Source organism: Ictalurus furcatus, chromosome 17 (genome assembly GCF_023375685.1).
Source record: "Ictalurus furcatus strain D&B chromosome 17, Billie_1.0, whole genome shotgun sequence".
Classification (NCBI taxonomy): domain Eukaryota; kingdom Metazoa; phylum Chordata; class Actinopteri; order Siluriformes; family Ictaluridae; genus Ictalurus; species Ictalurus furcatus.
Genome location: NC_071271.1, coordinates 23672575 through 23694882, shown reverse-complemented (window position 1 = coordinate 23694882; position 22308 = coordinate 23672575). Strand labels below are relative to the sequence as shown.

Below are 22308 nucleotides of genomic sequence, written 5' to 3'. Positions count from 1 at the left end.
CCTTATTGGATGAAATTAAGCAGTCCTTTCATTTAGTTCTGCACTATTACCTTGTCTTACACGTAGTATCTGCTCTGTGTGTGATTGTGTGCATAGCCTCCAGTGCTGTCGGCCAAGTCTCCTATGAAAAGTCCAGTAAAACGACGTTCAGGCCTGTTTCCCAGGCTACACTCAAGCACAGAGAGCCCTACCGAGAGACATCCACCCCGCAGGTTACAAACACACACTCACATGCATGATATTCCTGAGGATTATTATGATTCAAAGAAAGGCTGTAGCAAAGCAACCCAATATTAATCCAGTATAGCAAGGAGCAGCAAAAATAAATAAATAAATAAATAATCATTTCAAAAATCATACGCTGCTTTTGCATGTCCAGCAGTACAAAAATGCTCGCTTTTACAACGAATAAGCCCTTCTAAAATATGTAGGATTTACTAAAACTCTTTGTAAATTCTTTTCACAGTGATCACAAAACAGCAGATGTATTTCCACACTCGCAGGAAGTACGGTCGGAGACGTCGTCTAATCCAAGCTCACCAGAAATCTGCCCAAACAAGGAAAGGTCAGCAGTGCTGCAGTTACTTGGTTATTTTTTTTTTTTACTATACAGTATGACCTAAAAGATGTATGAATGTATTCAGTTCCTCTAAACAGTCATAAATTCACTGCTATTTCTAATTGTTCCTCCTTCTCTCTGACTGTGCCGTGTTGTCCAGGCCATTTGTGAAGCTGAAGGAGTGCAGCAGCCGAAGCAACATCTCCCGCTCGTCCTCCAGCACCAGCAGCTTTAGCAGCACAGCTGGAGAGGGAGATGGTCTGGAGGAGCTTGACATGGTCAGACATTAAACACATTGACACAATGATATGCACAACACAGGACATAGCACAGAGATAAGCAGCACTGTTGCAAATAAAAACAGCACAGCTTTTAGGGCACATTACAGTTACAAATCAACACTGCACAGTGACAAAAGAACACCGTGCCATTACAAAACACAGCAGAGTTACAAACTAACACTGCACAGTTACCAAACAACACAGCACAATTACACAGCATGGCACAATTACAAAACACAGCAGTTATAAGACAACACAGTACAGTGACCAAACACAGCATAATTACCAAATAACACAGCAGTTACCAAACAGAACAGTTACAAAACAGTACAGCACAGTTACAAAACAGCACAGTTACAAAACAGTACAGCACAGTTACAAAACAGCACAGTTACAAAACAACACAATGCAGTTAAACAACACAGCACAGTTACCAAACACAGCATAATTACCAAATAACACAGCAGTTACCAAACAGCACAGTTACAAAACAGTACAGCACAGTTACAAAACAGCACAGTTACAAAACAGTACAGCACAGTTACAAAACAGCACAGTTACAAAACAGTACAGCACAGTTACAAAACATGGCACAATTACAAAACAACACAATGCAGTTAAACAACACAGCACAGTTACCAAACACAGCATAATTACCAAATAACACAGCAGTTACAAAACAGAACAGTTACAAAACAGTACAGCACAGTTACAAAACAGCACAGTTACAAAACAGTACAGCACAGTTACAAAACATGGCACAATTACAAAACAACACAATGCAGTTATAAAACAACACAGCACAGTTACCAAACACAGCATAATTACCAAATAACACAGCAGTTACAAAACAGAACAGTTACAAAACAGTACAGCACAGTTACAAAACAACACAGTTACAAAACAGTACAGCACAGTTACAAAACAACACAGTTACAAAACAGTACAGCACAATTACAAAACAGCACAGCACAGTTACAAAACATGGCACAATTACAAAACAACACAATGCAGTTATAAAACAACACAGCACAGTTACCAAACACAGCATAATTACCAAATAACACAGCAGTTACCAAACAGTACAGCACAGTTACAAAACATGGCACAATTACAAAACAACACAATGCAGTTACAAAACAACACAGCACAGTAACCAAACACAGCATAATTACCAAATAACACAGCAGTTACAAAACAGCACAGTTACAAAACAGCACAGCACAGTTACAAAACATGGCACAATTACAAAACAACACAACGCAGTTACAAAACAACACAGCACAGTTACCAAACACAGCATAATTACCAAATAACACAGCAGTTACAAAACAGCACAGCACAATTACAAAAAACATAGTGCAATTAAAAAACACAGTACAGTTACCAAACACAGCATAAATACCAAAGAATACAGCTGTAACAAAACAACTTGGTGGTGGCTTGGCGGTTAAGGCTGATCAGAAGGTTGGGGGTTCAAGCCCCAGCACTGTTAGGCTCTGGGTTACTGATCGGAAGGTCGGAGGTTCAAGCCCCAGCACTGCCAAGCTGCCACTGTTGGGCCCTTGAGCAAGGCCCTTAACCCTCTCTGCTCCAGGGGGCGCCGTATCATACCTGACCCTGCGCTCTGATCCCAGCTTCCTGACATGCTGGGGTATGCGAAGAAAAGAATTTCACTGTGCTGTAATGTATATGTGATCAATAAAGGCTCATTATCCTTATCATTATCATTAACACAGCACAGTTACCAAACATAGCATAATTACAAACCAACACAGCATAGTTATAAAACAACACAGCACAGGTAACAAACAGCACAATACAGTCACAGCTACAGCACATTATAAAACAAAGCACAAACACAGCAAAGTTTCAAAAGCAAACAGCACAGTTCAAAACAGCACAGCAGTTACAAAACAGCACAGCACAGCACAGTTATGAAATAACATAGCACATTTACAACACAGCACAGCGTGTTATGAATTGCCATGGTAGAAAACATTGTCACAAAAAAGCCACAGAATTGTTACAGCAGAGTATTGTACCTCATAAAGTTGCACAGCATTGTTACAGCACAGGAAGGTGGCAAAACAACATGGTACAGTTGCAAAACAACACAGAACCACCAAGAAGGCACAGAAATGTTACAGTAGTTACAGGTGGCAAAACACAATGGCCAAACAACGCAACATAAGTATGAAACGACACAGCACAGTCACAGAACAAGACAGCAGATTCAAATGAGCATAGCACAGCCACCAAACAATGCACAGATAAAAAGCAACACAGCACAGGTTGTTATGAGACATGGTACGGCACAGCTACAAAACTGCACAGTAATTAATCTACACAGCACAGTTACCTAACAACACAGCACAGTATGTTATGGAATTACATGGTACAGTACAGCTAAAAAATATAACTGCACAGTTATACAATTACACAGCATTATCACCAAAAACACAACACATTTATAAAACAACAGAGCACAGTCGCCAAACAGTACTACAAAACAGTTCATTGCAAGACAGCAGAGCACAGTTGTTATAGCACAGGAAGCTCAGCACTGGTATAAAACACTCCACATAAAACAAACAAACAAACAAAAAAAAAAACAACACAACACAGCTACAAAACAACAAAGCACAGTTACCAAACATAGCACAATTACACAACGCAGCACAGCTACAAAATAAAATGCACTGTTATAAAACATCACAACACAATTACACAACCCAGCTACAAAATAAACCTGCACAGTTATACAACTACACAGCACAGTTACAAAACAAGACAGCAATTACAAAACAGAACAGCACAGTTACAGAACAATGCAGCACAGCTACAAAATACAACTGCACAGTTCAAAAACAACACAGCACCACTACCAAATACTGCACAATTACAAAACAGCCCACCACAGCACAGTTACCAGCACATTTACAGAACAATGCAGCACAGCTACAAAATACAACTGCACAGTTCAAAAACAACACAGCACCACTACCGAATACCGCACAATTACAAAACAACACAGCCCAGTTATCAGATCAAACACAGTTACCAAACGAAACACAGCACAGTTACAAAACAGCTACAAAATAAAACTACACAGCACAGTTACAAAACAAGACAGCGGCTACAAGCAATACAGCACAGTCACCATAGAGTACTACAAACCAGTATAATGCAGCACAGCACAGTTATAAAACACAGCACACCACAGCACCATTATAAAGCAGCATGTCGTAACAGTTTTACCATAATGTGTTACAGCATAGCACAATATAAAATTACATAATATAGCAAAGAATAGAAAAGTATATACACATAGTATAGTACTTATATGAAACAAGCACTGAATAGATTAAGAACAGACCACATTTGATAGTATGTGCACTACACAGCACAGTCAAAATGCAAAACTTGATTTTAGTCTAGCCATCTAATTCGATCCTCTGGGCCACCAGGCTGCATTAGTGCTCTAGGGTGCTGTAGTAAGTGAGAATGTTTTACAGTTACAGGGCACTGGTGTGCAATGTTCCCCCAGAACAGTCAAACAAATTCGGCGGTGCTCGCTGCATTCAGCCCCAACCTCAGTGTGGAGAACCAGAACTATTCCCTGCTGCATTCCTACTGACAATGAAAATGTAGATACAGTACATAATCACATACGTCCCCTCACACAAACATGGGCATGGCATGCCAGGCCATGCTCACAGCACACACACAAACACAGCTGTTGACTGCGCTAAGATCTAGTTCTCTTTTTCTTTCTCAGACGGGAAAAGTAAAATTTCACCTAAGTCAAACCTGAAGTTTCGTTTTGACAAGCTGAGTCACATGACTACAGTGAGTAAAGCGGTCTGTGAGGGCTCTTTGAACTCTTCTGGTAACCTTCACTGAGGAAATGATATTGTATGAGCTGCATTCTGTGTCCTCTCTGTTTCAGGGGCATTGAGAGAGACAGGAGCGACTACAGGGAATGAGCAGGTAATTCTTTTCGGCTATACACTAAGGCTATAATGCTATTTTTGCGGCGATTTGTTTTCTCCGCATTGGTAACTTGACATCAGCTTTAGTCCTTAGTTTCCAGTTTATCAGGTACACCTACTATAAGGTCACTTTGTACTGTAGGTATCATTTCTCAGACTCCTCTACATGCAAAATCTATCCACGGAAAAAAAAAGACTGCAGTGCTGAGAATGCCCCACCATCCAAATTATTAATTCCTAATTAAAACTCTGACTGTATCACGTCTCAATTCCACCCCACACCACCAGGGGTCCCCATGACCAGAACACTAGGCCACTTCCCAGTCATCTAAACTCTGGACCTGATCATCATTACTTCCTCATTTACTCCCTGTTTATATACTTGTGATTTAAATTAAATGATTAAATCATTATTACGCGTTCGTTCCCAGAATATAAAAGCATTTCCGAGGTTTTGTTCGGTTTTTTCTGATCTCTTTTCTTATACTCCTGTATTATTGCCCTTGATTAATGCACCTTACATATCCCTCTTGTTTTGATTTTGCCCCACATGAAACACATTAAATATATTTATTTATTTATTCCAAACCTTTTAAAAATAATGTTACAGTTACATCTATGATGTGACCTATATAATAGATATACTTGCTAAAATGGTCAAATGCAGATATAACTAATAAACTGCCGACTTAGGATGGGTTTTTATTTTATTATTTTTTATTATTATCTTCTCATTTCTAGGCAGTGTAGCTTAACTGGAGCCAAGAGACTTTCTGTCAAAGCGAGAAGGGACCATCTGCTGTACGCAACGCAACCACCTTCATCACTGCTCTCCAACACACACCTTTATAAACTGCACACAAACATACACACACACACACACACACACACAGAAATTCACACACACAGAGCGGACGACGCCAAGATGCCAAAGCAAGTCTTAACAGAAGAGAAGGCCACAAATGAGACTGTTTCAAACCTGTGAAAGGTTCATTTTGTGGTCAAAGTTGCTTCACATCACACAGGTAGCAGATAATGTGCAAAAAAAAAAAAAATTTGCATAATAACAAAACAAATCAGTGCCACCATTTATTTATTTATTTTTTTTGGATACATCAATATTTGAGAAGAGGCATGTGGTACATGTGTTGTGTTCGTTGTGGTGAAAGTGGCTTCAAATGATTATTATTTTTTTTAGTTTTAACTATGTTAATTGCGATGACTTCTATGTAATACGTAATGATGAAAGACAACAGACACAACAATACAGCAAAGTTACAGCTGAGTCTAGTGCAAGCCATAATGCAAATACAGCTAAAAAAAAAAAATGATTTAAGCAACGTCTGTGGTGTACAGACACTACTTACTGGCCAAGTATGAGAGTCTCTATGTGTGGTGGCCTGGGAAAACCATGAAAATTCACATGATTGAAATTTTTGACATTTTACTATATATAGTTGTGAAAACTACAGCCTTTCCTGAAATATGTTTCCATCGCGTGTACGTTTCTAGCATTTTAAAATGTGGTTCACCGCCAACATGAAAACATTTGAAAGATTCTGGCCTCGCAAACATTTTAACAGCCCGATATCTGATCACAAAACGAATTTATTATGCTCATGTCCTTTTGAGATGGCACCTAGCTAGCCAAAAGCCTGATCAAAGAGTGGCATTCCCTTGGCTAGCAAGATGTCTTTAGGCACATTTACTGTTGTTACTGGTTTCTTACCAAAAATGATCTTTGCAGGAATTTAAAAAGTGAATAAAATGGTTGTTTTGGTGAAATATATGTATAGTTTCTTGAAGTAGTGGAGCCCGAGTATGCAATTGGCAGAACATTCACAAGACAAGACAGTTATAAAACATAGATATTTTTCTACAGTCTTTTCTGGGCTGTTTTCCAAACGTGCGATAAGTTCTCCCCGACCACCACAGATACTTTTTTTTTCAACGTGCTACTTTATTGACTTTCAACTTGAATGTCTTATAGCTTATGCATTAGTAACTTTACAGTTCCTGTCTGTGACCAAGCCAACGTTATTAGTCAATGACTAATACTTTGTAATAGATATACACACATAAGACACTGTGAAATGTTATTTAAATGTTCAGAACCAGTGCTTTGTCCATATGTTTATACAGATTTCAATATACTCCTGAACATTAGCCATATTACTGATTCAGACCTATCCAGTGCAAACTTAATCTAACAATATACATAAAATATTATCCTTGGGTCATTTTTTTTAACTAACAAAATATGAGTAGCCAAAAACACTAGGGCAGTTTTGTTTGTTTGTTGTTGTTGTTTTTAAGCATAATTTGCCGATATAACACTAATGGATTGCTAATTTGGTTGGTTGAAAGGCAATTTTCTCCCAGTTGTTAGGTACATAAATGAAGACCGCCTCACTGATTTAGGTGAAATTGCTTAACAGGGGTTGTAGCATTCAAAAGTTGCCAGTGCAATAACATGTCCAAATGATATTCCCTCAAAACTTAAGCTAAATGTCCTGTCCCATTAGATACAAGCCATCTTTGTGGACGTACGCGATTAATTTTACCTCAGTTCAATATACCTAGCTTACTTCACCCAACTACAACCTAAATACAACTGAATACAATTCAAATATCTAACAAAACTTCAAATTTAAATAGCAGAATCACCAATACGTTAGTTCTGTAGCTCTAATCATGTATTTTATTTTTTATTTTTTTTCAAATAAACAACCATAAGTGTGAAAGAAGATGCAAGAAAAGACATTTCTTGTAAAATGTCAACCAGGTGGCTATTTTTCTACCACTAAAATATCAATATCAAGTCTATACGTTATATTGTAAACTTACGTCATTCTGAAGATAAAGTAAGCACACGATTCTTAAAGGAATTCCTATTTTGTTAGCTAGCTAACCTTAGCTAGGTTAGCAAACTGGTACTATTGGTTAGTTAGATAAAAACAGCTATACTAGCCTATGTTAGCTAGCTAATTGATATCCTTGCTGAAAATTCCAGCTGGTCTGTCCAATCTGGATTTTTCAGCAGGGATTAACCGCTAACAGAGATTTTTTTAAAGGGAGAAAAAAGGAGCTAATATGATCGTTCTAGTTCCGAGATACAGCTGTTTAGTTAGCTAATGGTAGCTACCAGTGGGAGTGTATCCATGTTCTCATGGTCCTATGTTCCCCAGAGTTACTAGTGAACACATGGTGATGTAAAGCTGGAGTTAGGCTTCAGCATAAGCGAGTGAGCTGTTCATACTTAACATTTAGTTCATTTTATGACCGTTTACTGTGTTTTATAGGTGACAGTATGGCATTTCTTCAGTTTAGTGTAAACATTTCACTATTGTTCATGTATGGATAAAGTTGAGTGTAACGTGCTACAAAGTAACAAAGTTACAAAGTTTTCCTGATAACGTAGTAGTGTAACGCATGACATTTTAAATGTACGTCATTTGATGACAGTTACTGATGTCAATACGATTACGTTATTTGCGTTACAAATTTATTGCTAAGAAAACAATATTAAGTAAAAAATTATTTAAAATCACGTTTTGCCCCGAATAATTTTCCACTTGGAGCGGTTTGTCACTACGTAACCGAACGTCAGTAAAAGAGAACCGATCAGACAGGTTTTACAGGAAAATACGTGGAAACACTCGTGTCTTATTGTCTCACGGCTCTCAATTCTGCCAAACGCTATCTCGCACAGTCGGTGTGAGGGAAAATGGATATACGGCGATTAAAAAAAAAAAAATTTAAACCAGTAAATGTGTTGAAACTGAAACAGTAAGATCCTCTGACGCTGAGCAGGAAAACAAGGTGTATAAATGTCTACACGAGTTCCAGTTCACGTGAACATGATATGAGCAGAGCATCAGGAAAGATACCGTACTTCACAACCCATGCAGTGATAGCTTAGCTGTGCCTCCCCTTGGCTAGCGACACCAAACTAGCCTAGTTAGAAAAAATTTATATTTTATCGGTCTGGTCGTCTTATAAACAACGATAACACCCGAGGCTTTACGTTTTATGATAAATCCGACTTTTTCCGATCGTGTCATACATCGATGCGCGCTAAAATGACTGAAAGAACTACGAGTTTCACTTTGTAGTGTATTTTTGTCGGTTTGATAGGTTTGTATGTCTTTGGTGTTTATTCATAAATTGAATAGGGCCCTAGAAAAATGAGTCCTGAGTACGTAAAACCTTTCGGAAAACTTTACTTGATGTGTGTTAACAGAATATTGAACTGGGGAACATAGGATCCTGGAAACATAGGAATGACCCCTTACCTACCAGTAGATAAATTAGCTAACTGGCAAGGAATTCGCTACACTAGTCAGAAGTTAATGTTGGTTAACTCTAGCTAAATTATCTAGCAGTTAATGTTAGTTAGCTAGCTAATATTAGGTAACATTAGCTAAAGTAACTAGGTGGTATTGTTAGCTGACCAGTTAATGTTAGTTCACAATAGCTAAATTACCTAATATTTAAAATGATGCTCATGTTTTTGCTAGCTAACCAACATTAAGAGCTAACTGAGATTTTTAAACTAATAAAACAAGCGGATACAATTTCAATATAGCAGCAGAACGTCTAACCATGTCTTTTCATAATAATGCTAAGATCCAATTAGCTAATCGCTACACTAGTTGGGGTTAATGCTAGTCATCCAACAATGACTAAATTAGCTAATATTTAATGTTAGTATGCCATGCTAGCTAGCTATCATCATAAACCTTTAACAGAGAGTGTGTAAGAGTGAGGGAGGACTGTGTATGTGTTTTTCAGAGCTCAAGCCTAATATCCTGCTCGGAAAATACCAAGAAAATATCCCACCTCGATATTATGCCTTATTTTTTTTTTTTCCTCTAGACTCTCATAAAGAAAGAAAAATCTTATTTTATTCAGATTTATCTTCCCTCGACTTGAATTGTACATATGCCAAAAAATAATAGCTCCAGCACTCCTGTACTTTGTTTATGTTTATGTTTAAAAAAAAAAAAAAAAAAGAAAAGAAAAGAAAAGAAAAAAAAAGTGACTTGTGAATGTGTGGTTTGATTTTCATTTCTATAACGAGCAAGCAAAAAAGCACTTTCTGACGTGTGAGAAACTGAAACGTTTATCAGACGGTAGGTTGTGAGTGAGTAAATCGGTGTACGGTGTACGCTTTACCTGCAGTGAGAGCTTAAAGCACATGGCGTATACCTGTCCAGAGCGGAGTGTGTACCGGAAAGTTTGGGCAGAGAGTGTGTGTGGAGTAGCGCTGCTACTGCTCAGGAGTTTTAGTTTGATACCGACATAATTTATTGCTTTTAAACCTTGTTTCAATGTCTGTAAAACATAATTGCAGAGTAAACTGAGACGTAAATAACTGCAGATTATTTAAAGATTATTCCTGTATATGTATATTTGGTTATGTACTGTGCCATTGAGAATTTATTATGAAATAAAATGTTGTATTTTGTGTCAAATACGTCGTCCCTTCGATCACAAAGATAAAGAAATTCACACGCATTTGCAAATCCTGTGTAATAAATAGCAAACGTCTAACACTGGCTAGAGCTACAGTGTTGCAGAAGTATGTACTCCCCCTGAGCTATTCCACAGTATGTAGTGTTACAACCTGGAACTGAAATGGACTTGATTAGGATTGAAGTTACATAAAATAGCCCATAATATTAAAACGGGGGCAAAAAAACAAACAAACAAAAAAAAAAATCATCAATATAGTTTGCAAAATTATATACTAAATTAGCTCCGGTGTGATAAGTTGAGATTAGTGCAAGTAAAGTGTCATGTGATTTCAATATAAATACACCAGTTTTATAGACCTAAATAACCACCATTATGAAGATCAAGGAGCCATCAAACCAATTCCATGATAAAGTTCTGATGAAGTCAGATCAGTCAGGGTTTATAAAAAAAAAAAAATGTTCCAAAAGTTGAACATATAGCGGCGCGACATTAAAAGCAATTGAAAGAATGTCAAATCCTCAACTCTGTCTAGAAGAGGCCATCAACTGAAAGTCCACAACTAGGTAAAGAGAGTCAGAGGAGCGACCAACGAGGCCAAGGGTGAAGGTACGGTACGTTCACAAATACAGTGACAAAGTGAATGGCGACCATTCATTTTCAATGAGTGCTGCTGACTTCCAGTGACATGACTGACAGCGACCGTTGGTGGCTAGATGTGGGCGTGTCCAGCGATGCGACAAAGTTGAGAAAAGTCTATGTTTGACTTCATGCGGCGTTGGCAGAACGATCGACTTCTGACTTGAAGCAGTGCATGCCGGTTAGAATTTTTGTCCGACTTGAGACGGCGCCGACGCCACGTCGCTGTGACGTATGGCATCGACGTACCGCGATAGCGATACGAGTGCAGCCGGCTCTCTCAGCCAGCGCAGCTACTGTTAAAAAAATATATGCTATGGAAAAAATAGCAACTTAGTGTTTTGAGCCCTTTTTATTTTTACATTGTATTGCATTTATTTACACATTTTCACATTTTACAGTCAGGTAATAATAATAATAAAAAACAATTATAATACAGATGTGATCCTAACCATGTTTTCAACTGGTTTGTAAGAAACAATTAAGAGGGCAAAACAATTAGCTAGCGATTTACGTCCTTTAAAGCAATCGGCCAATGAGCCGTGTGTTTAAATGAATAGTTTAGCCAAAAGTAAAATTGAAAAATATTTTTCCAATTGTACCGTCAATAATTCAGTATTTGGTGTCTGATATTTGCATCTTCAGAGGCCAATGTAGCTACAGTGTGAGATGTAAGTGTACGGCTAGCGTGATTAGCATGGTGCAAACTATATCAGTCATCACACATTTGACTCAGTAACAACATATATATCTGTGTCATACAGTGCTGGAAATCACATTAGTCTGATTGAGATAATCTTGAGGCAATTCGCGTAATGTTAAACTGGTAGCCTTAAGCTTTTATTACTTGCTAGTCACATTAGCCTTATAGCTAAATACAGCAAAACAGGAGCGTAAATGTTTTGGCTGATCAGCTGCACTGTGGTAAGTGGGCAAACTGTACATTTCATTTTAAGCTAAAGTATTCATTTCATTTCTACAGTCTTGCCGTGAGATTCTTAATTCTGATCGATCATTTTCCGTTCGCTTTCTAAGGATGTTTTCCAGTAGAGTCGTTATTTTATCCTGAGTTACTGAGAATAACCCCTTAATCACAGCGTGAAAGCGTTTAGAAAGTGTTCAAAACACCAGACGTCCTCCTGTGAGGATTAAGCGTTGGAGAAGTTCACAGTGGAGTAAAGCACTGCCGTACTGGCCGTCCTTGCTTGAGTTGTTCTCTGCTGTCTTGGACGATCCCTAGCCACAACCGCATACACCACCTGCACAAACAATCAATCCCACATGCTCATGTTTCAACCAAAATTCCCCAGCAGTTTATATAATCAAACGATAAGTTCCGCAAACAATCAAATTCACGCAATTTTCCGAAACTAGTCGAACAGCTCGAGGTCTGACGTTTGCTTCTTTTGTTTTGCACTGAAGCTACAAGGAAATGTACTGTAGCTACAGTAACATTTTACTTAAATCCTGCATCATAAGACTGACATAACATGATTATAATGTGTCATAAGATGTCATTTTCATGTCATTACATGTCCAGTCTAATAGTAGTGACTTTATTATTACAAATAATGTTGATAGAAGCCATAATGTGTACCGTATGTTACATGCTAGTTTTTTTTTTTTGCTAAGTTTATTGTAGTTCATGTTTTAGCATTTGTTACATCGGTTAGCATGTGACGTTTTTATTACAGAAATTTCATATAACGTGCTCTTCCTAACTGGAGAACGCAACATAATTAGCATCAAACTGTCTGTTGCTATGGCAATGACAGGTAACATGACACTCTTGTATTACTAAACGTAAACTGCCATAGCAACTCACAGCAGTGACGCAATGACTTATTTCATGACATATTTATGCCAGTGTGATGACGCAAGCTTTAAGGGAAGTGTCACTAGAGATAAGCATGCAAGTATATCTCACACATTTAAAAAACGTCAATAAACGAATCCCCAAAATGTATATATTTGTTGAATGTTGTTAATTTATGTTAAAAATATTCTTTGTTAAGCATCACAGGAAATATTAATTAATTAATTACATCACTTCCAGCTTGTTCGGACTGTTTTCGGTGAGTCAAATCATTTGGCTCTGTTCACTGAAAAGAGTCAACTCCTTTTTGGCTCCCAAATGATTCACTGTCATTTCTTTTTTTCTTCTTCTTCTTCTTCTTCCTAAACCGGGCGTAGTTTCCATATTGTTCTAGCCCCTGATTGTTCTTGACTGATATTGTTTCATGAGCTCTTACTCTACCCTCTAATTAATAAAATGGCATCATAATTACATTTTCAAAACACAATCTATTTATCTAATCGTTGAATCAGAGAATCAAACTCAACGTCTCACCGTTCAGGCTCAGATGTTGAAAAGAAGTTTCCGTGGAATCATATCGATTAAGTTATACTGCAAGACTAAGCGCATCGGATGTCTGTTTAAAACAACGATTCGCGTGAGCCGGCTTTTGAAAATTCACCCCAACGTGCCGAGTCGAAGAGCCGATTCGTTACACCTCGGTCATTCTTGTTGTCGTAGATAGCTTCGTAATATTCCAGTGTTCGGCTATACGGTGAAGGTTTGTTCGTGTTTGGAGTTGACTTTGCTCTAAACCGTGTCAGAAATTCTGAATGCACATATCTATAGAAACTTTTTCGATGAAACAGACTTCCATGATCTGTTATCCTCGTAGCTCCAGCACAAAACTCAAAAGTAATGAAGGATCCAGATGAGCTGAAAGATTATTAGAGAGAACATGTAGAGTAGTAGAAATACTTACATCAGCTTTTGGTTTGACCCGAGCTGTGGCTACAGACAGAAAGAAAGAAGCTGTTAATAACATGGCATGAAGCTGTTCACTGAAATGGACTGTAAACAATTCCAATAGCGAGACAGAACACGGACAGGAAATATGGCTGTCTTCACACACTGGCAGGATGAGAACGTTATTAAGTGTAAGATTAAGATCTCACAGCTGTTTCGGGAGCGTGGAGGAGGGACCGGAGGTGCAGGCCGGCGGGAGAAACAGCAGGCCAGAGCGAGAGCCAGAGGAAAACACAGACTGGCTGCACCACAAACCAACAACCTGTAAGAAAGTTTCCTCCCTGTGGGTTCAGGCACTACGACAAAAACAAGACAAGCATGCAAGTTAGGCTTACTGACCTTTCATTTCCTTCAACTGAAGTTTGTTTTTCTTTTCTATTCTGTGTTGTTGTTGTTGTTGTTTTTTAGATTCAATGTTGAGGTTAGTTCTGAGTCAGCGACCGGGCCGGACTGGGACACGATTTCAGGCTATACACACATCCAGACCATCCTATGCACCCAAAGCAAATTTAGAAACCACGGACAAACCCTATTTTTTCCCTGTAAATTCAATTTACTACACAGTATGACCATCACATAAAAACATAAACAACCAACCTAGAAGTAAAGCAGTCCTAATGTCAGATTACATGGATCTGCACAGAACGTCATACCAAGCGTTTACGCCAGAACTCCAAAGCTGCCGTTACCTCGCTACTGTACTTCTCACTCGTGAATGTACATTAACTGCAGAAGAGAGGTCAAACGAAAAGGTCAGCAGGTTGCGTAAGACTTTCTCAACAATGTCGTCAATGTCAGTTCCAACAAGTATCTCCCTCTCGGCTGACGTTAACATGAAAGCCTCGCGGTGTTCCTGATTAATCGAGGTCTGTTCTTCACAAGCTTCAACGTGGAGAAGCTTCTTTCACAGGATTCTAAAAAACAAAAATTTGTAGCCCAGTCCATTGACATGATGGGTATCAGTGAGAAGGTTGCGTTTAGACAGGAGGATATGGCAACATATCGCACAGTTTTTTGCAAGTCGATCAAACTGTGCTCACCAACTCCAAGCTCTCATCAGCACCTGAAAGGTTGGCATCTTCTCCTGAGAGCTCCTTCACTGTCTTTACACTATAGCTATCTTCAGCCTTTCTCAGTGTGTTACCACGTTTGTCAGGTCTGCCTGTAATGTCTCCGCTGTGGCACCATCATCAAAGATGATCAAAAATTTGCAAAGTTCTACTAGAGCTGACTTTGGGAGCCCATTTTGTTGTATTTCAGCAAAATTTTTAGGATCCATGCAGGCAAAATCCGAACACGGAGCTGCGCTTGCTGTGCATCAGTGGTGATGCTATCTTGGACAGAGTCCATGATGGCGTTGTGGACTTTGACTCTATATTCTTTCAAAGAATCTGAAAGTGGCTCATCCTGAAAGTTGCCATCTCACCTGGCATGGATTTCTTTTTTCTTCGCCTATTTTTTCTGGGACTTGAAAGTCATAATCATCCTGCTCCTGTAGACCTTCAAAATCCCAGCTGAACCTTTTCAAGTTGTCTTCAGTTCCCATAACCATGCGTCGAGCGGTCAGCAAGTCCATGCCGCTCGTCTGAAGGTCCTTTGACACAGTGGTGTAGTTTGAGCAAATATTCGAAGGACACTCTGCGCTGTGAGTATGGGCTCATATCTGAGTAATGTCTCCATGTAACCTCTGGCTTTCGCTCTCACAGTCGGCTGCATTGTACTGTCTTTCTCCATCATCTACCTGTCATTTCACTCCCTGGCTGAATCTGATGTGTGATCAATCACTGCACCAGACCTAGTGCTAGGTTGACTGCCGCCTTCATTTGTAAAAAAAAACCGTTTTAAACAGTACAAAAATAGTACAATAATAAATTACATTACGACAATATCTTTTTAGAAAAATCCTAATAAAATGTTACTGCATTTTTATGACTCATTTTTGTTGATGTCTGCACTACCGCCCCTGTCTCCCTGCTCCCTACCTACCGATATGAATGTGAATATTTGTCTGCTAAATTACTCAAGTAACATTACAATAAATAATATGAATCTCCTTTGGCATACAGTATTTTGAGTGATGATAGTAATAATGGCGCTACAGTTAACGAAGAAAAAAGTACAGTATTTACAGATGAAACTGACCTGCACTTGAAGCCCTTTCCAGTCCGGACCTGGTCAGCGAATAGGCATATCTGTCTATCTGTCTGTCTGTCTGTCTGTTCATCTGTCTACCTGCTTTTATGCAAGTTCCACAACCAAATGTTTAACTTGCATTCCAGTGTTTTTCAGAATACATTTACGGAACGTGTTCGGAACAGTCATCGTTTTATATCGGATCTGAATTTCGTATGACCTTTTATATATCATGTTCTTGATGGTCAGTTTATATTATAAACATAGTTTACGTATTCCGTTATGCTTTTGTAATGATCAGAATTTCAGAAACAAAGAAATACTATACATTTCAATGAATCAATTGAAACGTAAAGAAAAAAAAAGTGTCGTTGATCGTAAATGTATTAATAAATGAATGAATGAAAAATTTGTAAATTAGTTTAAAAAAAAAAAAACAACAACAACATTGATTAACATAATTGTAAATCATCCATATATATAACGGATATTCAGAAACAAAAATAAAACCACTACGTATCACAAACATATCTCTTATTATTGTTGTTGCATGATGGTATTACAGTTTCTAAAATCGCCACATTGTGATATACACTGGTCAGCCATGACATTAAAACCACCTGCCTAATATTGTGTAAGTCCCCCTTGTGCCACCAAAACAGCTCTGACTCGTCGAGACATGGACTCCACAAGACCTCTGAAGGTGTGCTGTGGTATCTGGCACCAAGACCTGACAGCAGATCCTTTAAGTCCGGTAAGTTGCGAGGTTGTCCAGAACATCGCACAGACGCTCGATCGGATTGAGATCTGGGGAATTTGCAGGCCGAGTCCACCTTGAACTCTTTGTCATGTTCCTCAAACCGTCCCTGAACAGTTTTTGCAGTGTGTCAGAGCGCATTATCCTGCTAAAGAGACCACTGAGATTAGGGAATACCGTTGCCATGAAGGGGTGTACTTGGTCTGCAACAATGTTTAAGTAGGTATTACATGTCAAAGTAACATCCACATGAATGCCAGGACCCAAGGTTTCCCAGCAGCCCAGAGCACTACACTGCCTCCACCAGCTTGCATACTTTCCATAGTGCATCCTGGTGCCATCTCTTGTCCAGGTAAGTGACGCGCACACACCCGGCCGTCCACATGATGTAAAAGAAAACCTGATTCATCAGACCAGGCCACCTTCAGATCCTTATGCTCGCCAACAGACTGAGAACTGACTGTTTACTTGCGGTCTAATATATCCCACCCCTTGACAGGTGCCATTGTAATGAGGTAATCAACGTTATTCACGTCACCTGTCAGTGGTTTTAATGTTATGGCCACTTGGTGTATATTTTAAAGGGTTCTGGGTTATTCTCTATTTTGAGGAAATTATATATATATGGCTGTCTTTTTGGTGGATGGATGGATGGATGGATGGATGGTTAGATAGATTCATCTTGTCCTCTGTTTCAGATAAAGCTAGTGACAGCTGATTGGGATAAACATGTTAATGATATTCATTAGATAATTTTAATATATATTACTTAGGTGAAATTTGTAGAGAACAGATATCTGATACGTACTGAAGTGATCAATGCTACCTGCAGTCACGTTGACCTGTATGACATGACCCAGACTGTTGCTGTCCTCCCACTTGATGATGCATTGGTACGCCCCAGAATCTGATTGGTTGAGGTTTTGGATGTCGAGGAAGAGGCGCGTGGTATTGTATGTGATGGTTTCGTTGTACAGGTGGACTCGTGGAGATGCGGTGAGGAAAATGAAATGTCCTCGTCTGATCCCCCATCCTCCTGTCCATTTCTGTCCACAGTGCAGGACGTCACACCACAGAGATATGCTTTGCCCTTCGGGTTTGTACAGGTTCCTACGGCTCGCTAACACTGCAGGCGCACACTCGCTCACACACACTGAAAGCGAAGGAATTAAAAGTGTGGTAAGTCAAATGAAGACAATATAGCAGTCAGTTTTATTCATTAAACACCACAGAACTGTTGAATTCTTGAACGTTTATGGAAGGAGTCTCCAGTGTCCGCTGCAGTTTTGTCTTATAAGCTTATAATTTGCTGTAGTATTAGAGATATAAAACACTTTGGGGTGTGCTCTTATTGGAAAATAATCAACTTCAGAGTGTTAAAGGTAACTCGGGTTCATAATACCATCACGGCATGGCCCCATGTGTTTTCTTCCTTACTTATTACCTTCAGATCTTTCTGAGCGTTGATGAAACCAGACTAAGTGTACTCACACAGTGTGTCGATTGTGTTTATGAAAATGAATGTCTCTTTTAAAGATGCGTACAACAAAACATCCCCCAAAACTGACTTGAAGACCAAAACAAAAATCAAACAAGTCAAAAAAAGAGTAACAGTCACCACACATTAAAGAGTAAAGCAGAAGTAAGTGAAACGTACCTTGGAGATGACACGCCAAGACCAGAATGGTATGAACAAACATCCGTCGAGAAGAATTTTTGGCATCGTGTGTCATGAGCATGTCCTCGAACATTCCTCAGATGGTTTGTAAAAAGACTACAAATAGTTTTTAGCACAAGGCGTTAAATTCACGACTGGAGCACACTGAGTTCATTGTGCTTTCACTTGATTCATTTCAGTTTCAGACTTTTTCAGTTTCAGGTCCATTGTAAAGGCGTTTCATGAGGAAGGAAGTCCACACACTCATTTTCCAAAGTGGAAGCAACAGAGATCATGGGTTTCCTGTGTTTGGGGTTTTTTCCATCATAAAAAGACTGCAGGCTTCCTGTACTGAGATATCGAATCAGTTAAGACACTGGCGTTAACGTGCACATCGATTTGTATGGATGAAAAAAAAAGAGACGTAACGATGTAACGTTAAAAGCCATTACATTTTTAATAATGAAGTCAAAACACCATTGAATTCATAGCACTGAATTCATATTAGTTTAAAAAGCTTACTTCTGTAGTTTATTACTTTTGAATTAACCTCCTTGAAATTCAGAGTAGCTTATTTTAGTGTTCTGATATTCACATTGAAATAACATTCACGTTTTCACAAAAAAAAAATCAATTCAATTGTATTTGTGTAGCGCTTTTAACAACGGACATTGTCTCGAAGCAGCTTTACAGAATCATATAAACACAGGAGAGAGATTTTAAGTGTGTGAATTTATCCCTATTTGGCGAGCCGGTGGTGACGGTGGTGAGGGAAAACTACCTAAGATGATACGAGGAAGAAACCTTGAGAGGAACCAGACTCAGAAGGAAACCCGTCCTCATCTGGGTAACGACGGATAGTGTGAAAGTAAAAGAAAGTTCATTATGGTGTTTATATGAAGTCTGTTTGTTGAACTAGTCCACTGTTCACTAAAGGAGACCTGAGTGTAGAACTGCATGTGGTAATCGCAGTCCCAAGGCCATCGCAGCAACCGTAGTCCCAGCAACCACAGCGAGAACGTCCATGTGGAATTGAGGTCCAGAACCATTTCCATGGTACTTCAAGCGGTACCGTCCTCAGCGATCTCCAGGCTGCTCTGCTTGGAGTCATTCGCAGTGGTAGAATGTAGCCTCCAGTTGATGAGAGCTCCATCCAGAGGTAGGGAATCAGGATGGATCGGGCAGGTCCTGATCTACACTCAAATACCTTTTACAAAGTTAAAAAGCAGATTCAGTAATTCAGCTTTCAGGTTTATATCCGTTCATAATCTGTGTATCTCAGGCTTGATTGTCTTCACCTGTCCCTGGGTTGGTTGAACCTGAATACACTTGTTTAGTAATTATATATATATTTTTTAAAAACTCGTGCTTTTTTTGCCAACTTTATTTAATGTATTTATTTTGAATAGTTAGTAGTTATTTATTTCATGATTTCTTTTCCATTTTTTTTTTCATGTCATTCAACATGCTGTATAAATACAGATGTGTAGCCTTTTAAGTAATATCTTTCAAATGCTCCAAAACTGAATGTTGAAATTTCCGAATTAAGAATTCAGTCATGTTAGAACTTCAAAACATTTGTCTGTTTGACAAACTCCAGCACCCTGGATTGAAATTTTGATGTTTCGCACACTTCATTTGCTCCTAAATCTCATCCTTCTATTACGTTCTCTGTATTTACTGAGTGAATCATCATCACTACTGTACAGTACGCTCAATAATGCTTTGTATGTATAGTAATGTTTTGAGGCGTTAATACTTTCTAGAAATTACTAAGTAGCAGAGCCTTAAAGTACTACTAAAGTTACTTTGTTACTTATCACACAGGTATGCTTGTGTTTATGCTTGTTGTTGTTGTGTGTGTGTGTGCTTATTTACAGTTTCTGTGTATACATTATATAATCAGACCTTATAGTAAACTTTATTTTGGGGTACTAAGCACGATAATATCACTCTGAAAAGCTCAGGACATTACGGCATGTCCCGAGACCCAGTGGCGTGTCCACGTCCTTGACATGATGTAGCTCTTCTCTTAGAGTCGCTTTTAAGACTTTAAGATGCCGAGTGATGAAAAATGTCCCAAAACACACCTCATTTCCCAACACACACCTCACTGCTAAGCTTCATTTCTTTTATTTTATCCACACGACCACAAGGTGGTGCTAAAGCTCAGCGCACCGAAGAGATACAGAATATGGTATATGAATACGGCAAGTTAAAGGATTGTGGGAGGGACGATTCGATATAAAAAAAAAAAGTAAAAGAACATCTGTACAAACTTCAGAGTGGTGGTTTCATTCAGCAAACCGAAACACATCATGAAATGCCGCATTTCATTGAATAAACGGCATTCAGTTGGTTCGAATGCTGACACTCCTGCACCCCTTTAGCACACCATTAGCATGGTGAATGGTTTGAACCCTGCTGAAAACAAACAAACAAAAAACAATAGACACCATCACAGGAATTCTAATGGCTTCCACTACAAATGCCATTACAAACAATCAGCTAGCCATTAAAACCATTAATGATATCTACTAGACATAACATGCCACCTATAGAAGGCAACAAATTACCAGTAGAGACCCACAGGGACCATTACAGTTTCCATTAAAACCAAGATAATTCCCATTATAACCATCAAAAAAAAAAACAAATTCTATGAGGGTTTCTCTTGTTTTATATTTATTTTATTTTTGTTTTCAGCAAGGAACTCGGGAAGATCACTTCTCCACTGGTTGTGGAAAACCAAACTCATACTTCATTAGTTGCTGTAGTTGTGTAGAACACTATACGTGATTGAAGTTTTGACCACATGAGTGACGATTAGCTAGTACAAACGACCTAGCAACTTAACGTGTTAGCCTAGCGCTTCGTACACGGTATTGGAGAGCTAGCTAGTTAGCCAGTAACGTTCTCCATTTCAACTACACCAAAAAGCGGAGCCGAGAAGATATTTGCTTTGTAAAAGTCATTCGAGAGTAGGATTTTTATTTCGTTCTCGGGTTGTTAAACAAACACGCTAGCCGACTGAAGCTACTTGATCAACAGGCAGCTATGTATTGAGTAGAAAAGGAAGATAATTTATTTTTATAAATGCTCTAATGGACTTTCAGACCCAAAAGCTCAGTTGAGATGGTGTGAGAGTGTGACGTTGTGACAAACCCCTACCACAAAGTGATTTAAAACCATATTTTATACCAGCCAAACGTCAACCACTCCAGCGAGAGACAGTGTAGAGGAAACTCTGGTGTATAGTGAGGAGGAAATTGTCGTATTTCTTGCACGTCAGTTTCCCAATGCGGCCTTGCTGACTGTATTTAATGTCATCTTTTGGTAACGTGTCATGGGCAGGTTTGTAGATCTGTAACTGCATGATTCAGCTGAACATGTGGCTGTAATTAAGGGCCTTTAATGTAAGTGCGTCAAACGCAGGGTGTTGCATCAGAATCACTGACTGCATCAAAAGAAAGAACTGACTGACAAAAGGGTTTTGGAACGCTAAGTACGTTTTTTTTTTTTTTTTTTTTTTTAAATCTGTTTTATGTTATCATTTTAATTCTGAGTAGCTCAAGTCTGTACATGAGGAACGTTCTAAAAGTAGGTCTTTTTTTACTACACACACTAAAACAGAAATCAAATCAGCACAGCAACAGAGCGCAGAGTATCCCAAGGTTTTCTAGGGCAGCACCTCGGCGAGGGAGGGACTGGAAAGCTGATCTCACTTTCCCATTGTTTCCTGAAGTCAGAGTTGATGAGAAGCAGATGTGGAGTATGTCGGTGCCGCACGTATCTCAGGATACGTCTCATTTCCCCAAGGAGGCAAAAAAAAAAACAAAAAAAAAAACCAAGAAACAGAAGCAGACCTTGAGAGTTTTGCAAAAATCACAACCTCTGAGTAGAGAAGTACTGTGGCGTTATATTAACTGGAACTCCAAGGTTACTAAAATGATGCAAATCAAACTAAGAATGATTCATCAGCAGTTTA

At 38.8% G+C, this 22308-nt stretch overlaps 2 protein-coding genes across 13 annotated transcripts in view; one reads left to right on the top strand and one right to left on the bottom strand.

The window, feature by feature from the left end:
• The window catches only part of rap1gap2a (RAP1 GTPase activating protein 2a), a 107183-nt gene extending 96871 nt beyond the window's left edge, over positions 1–10312 (top strand). For 10 of the 11 annotated variants that reach the window (XM_053647795.1, XM_053647792.1, XM_053647796.1 and 7 more), the window contains 6 exons: positions 97–212; positions 467–565; positions 720–837; positions 4622–4692; positions 4793–4833; positions 5577–10312. In XM_053647795.1, the coding sequence (XP_053503770.1) occupies positions 97–212; positions 467–565; positions 720–837; positions 4622–4657 (369 nt within the window). In that variant the 3' untranslated portion in view covers positions 4658–4692; positions 4793–4833; positions 5577–10312. The remainder of the gene's footprint in view (positions 1–96; positions 213–466; positions 566–719; positions 838–4621; positions 4693–4792; positions 4834–5576) is intronic. The other variant, XM_053647790.1, reaches the window with a different exon arrangement.
• A 621-nt stretch (positions 10313–10933) lies between these two features.
• si:dkey-52l18.4 (uncharacterized protein LOC560708 homolog) lies at positions 10934–18626 on the bottom strand. 2 transcript variants are annotated; one of them, XM_053647804.1, is made up of 5 exons: positions 18321–18626; positions 17472–17816; positions 13923–14069; positions 13730–13758; positions 10934–12211 (listed from the first exon to the last, which is right to left on the bottom strand). In XM_053647804.1, exons 1-5 carry the CDS (start codon positions 18412–18414, stop codon positions 12101–12103), a joined length of 726 nt encoding a protein of 241 aa, XP_053503779.1. In that variant the 5' UTR covers positions 18415–18626; the 3' UTR covers positions 10934–12100. The 2 variants fall into 2 exon arrangements, with proteins under 2 accessions (XP_053503779.1, XP_053503780.1); XM_053647805.1 differs by having other exon boundaries at positions 17490–17816.
• Between the last annotated feature and the right edge of the window lie 3682 nt (positions 18627–22308).

Excerpts from the sequence above, each read along its gene's own strand:
- si:dkey-52l18.4 (XM_053647804.1), bottom strand. The coding sequence starts at position 18,414 with ATGTTCGAGGACATGCTCATGACACACGATGCCAAAAATTCTTCTCGA. Across the intron at positions 17,817-18,320 it reads CTTGGCGTGTCATCTCCAAG|TGTGTGTGAGCGAGTGTGCG; the intron begins GTACGTTTCACT and ends CTTCGCTTTCAG. Across the intron at positions 12,212-13,729 it reads GGGTCAAACCAAAAGCTGAT|GTGGTGTATGCGGTTGTGGC; the intron begins GTAAGTATTTCT and ends TTGTTTGTGCAG.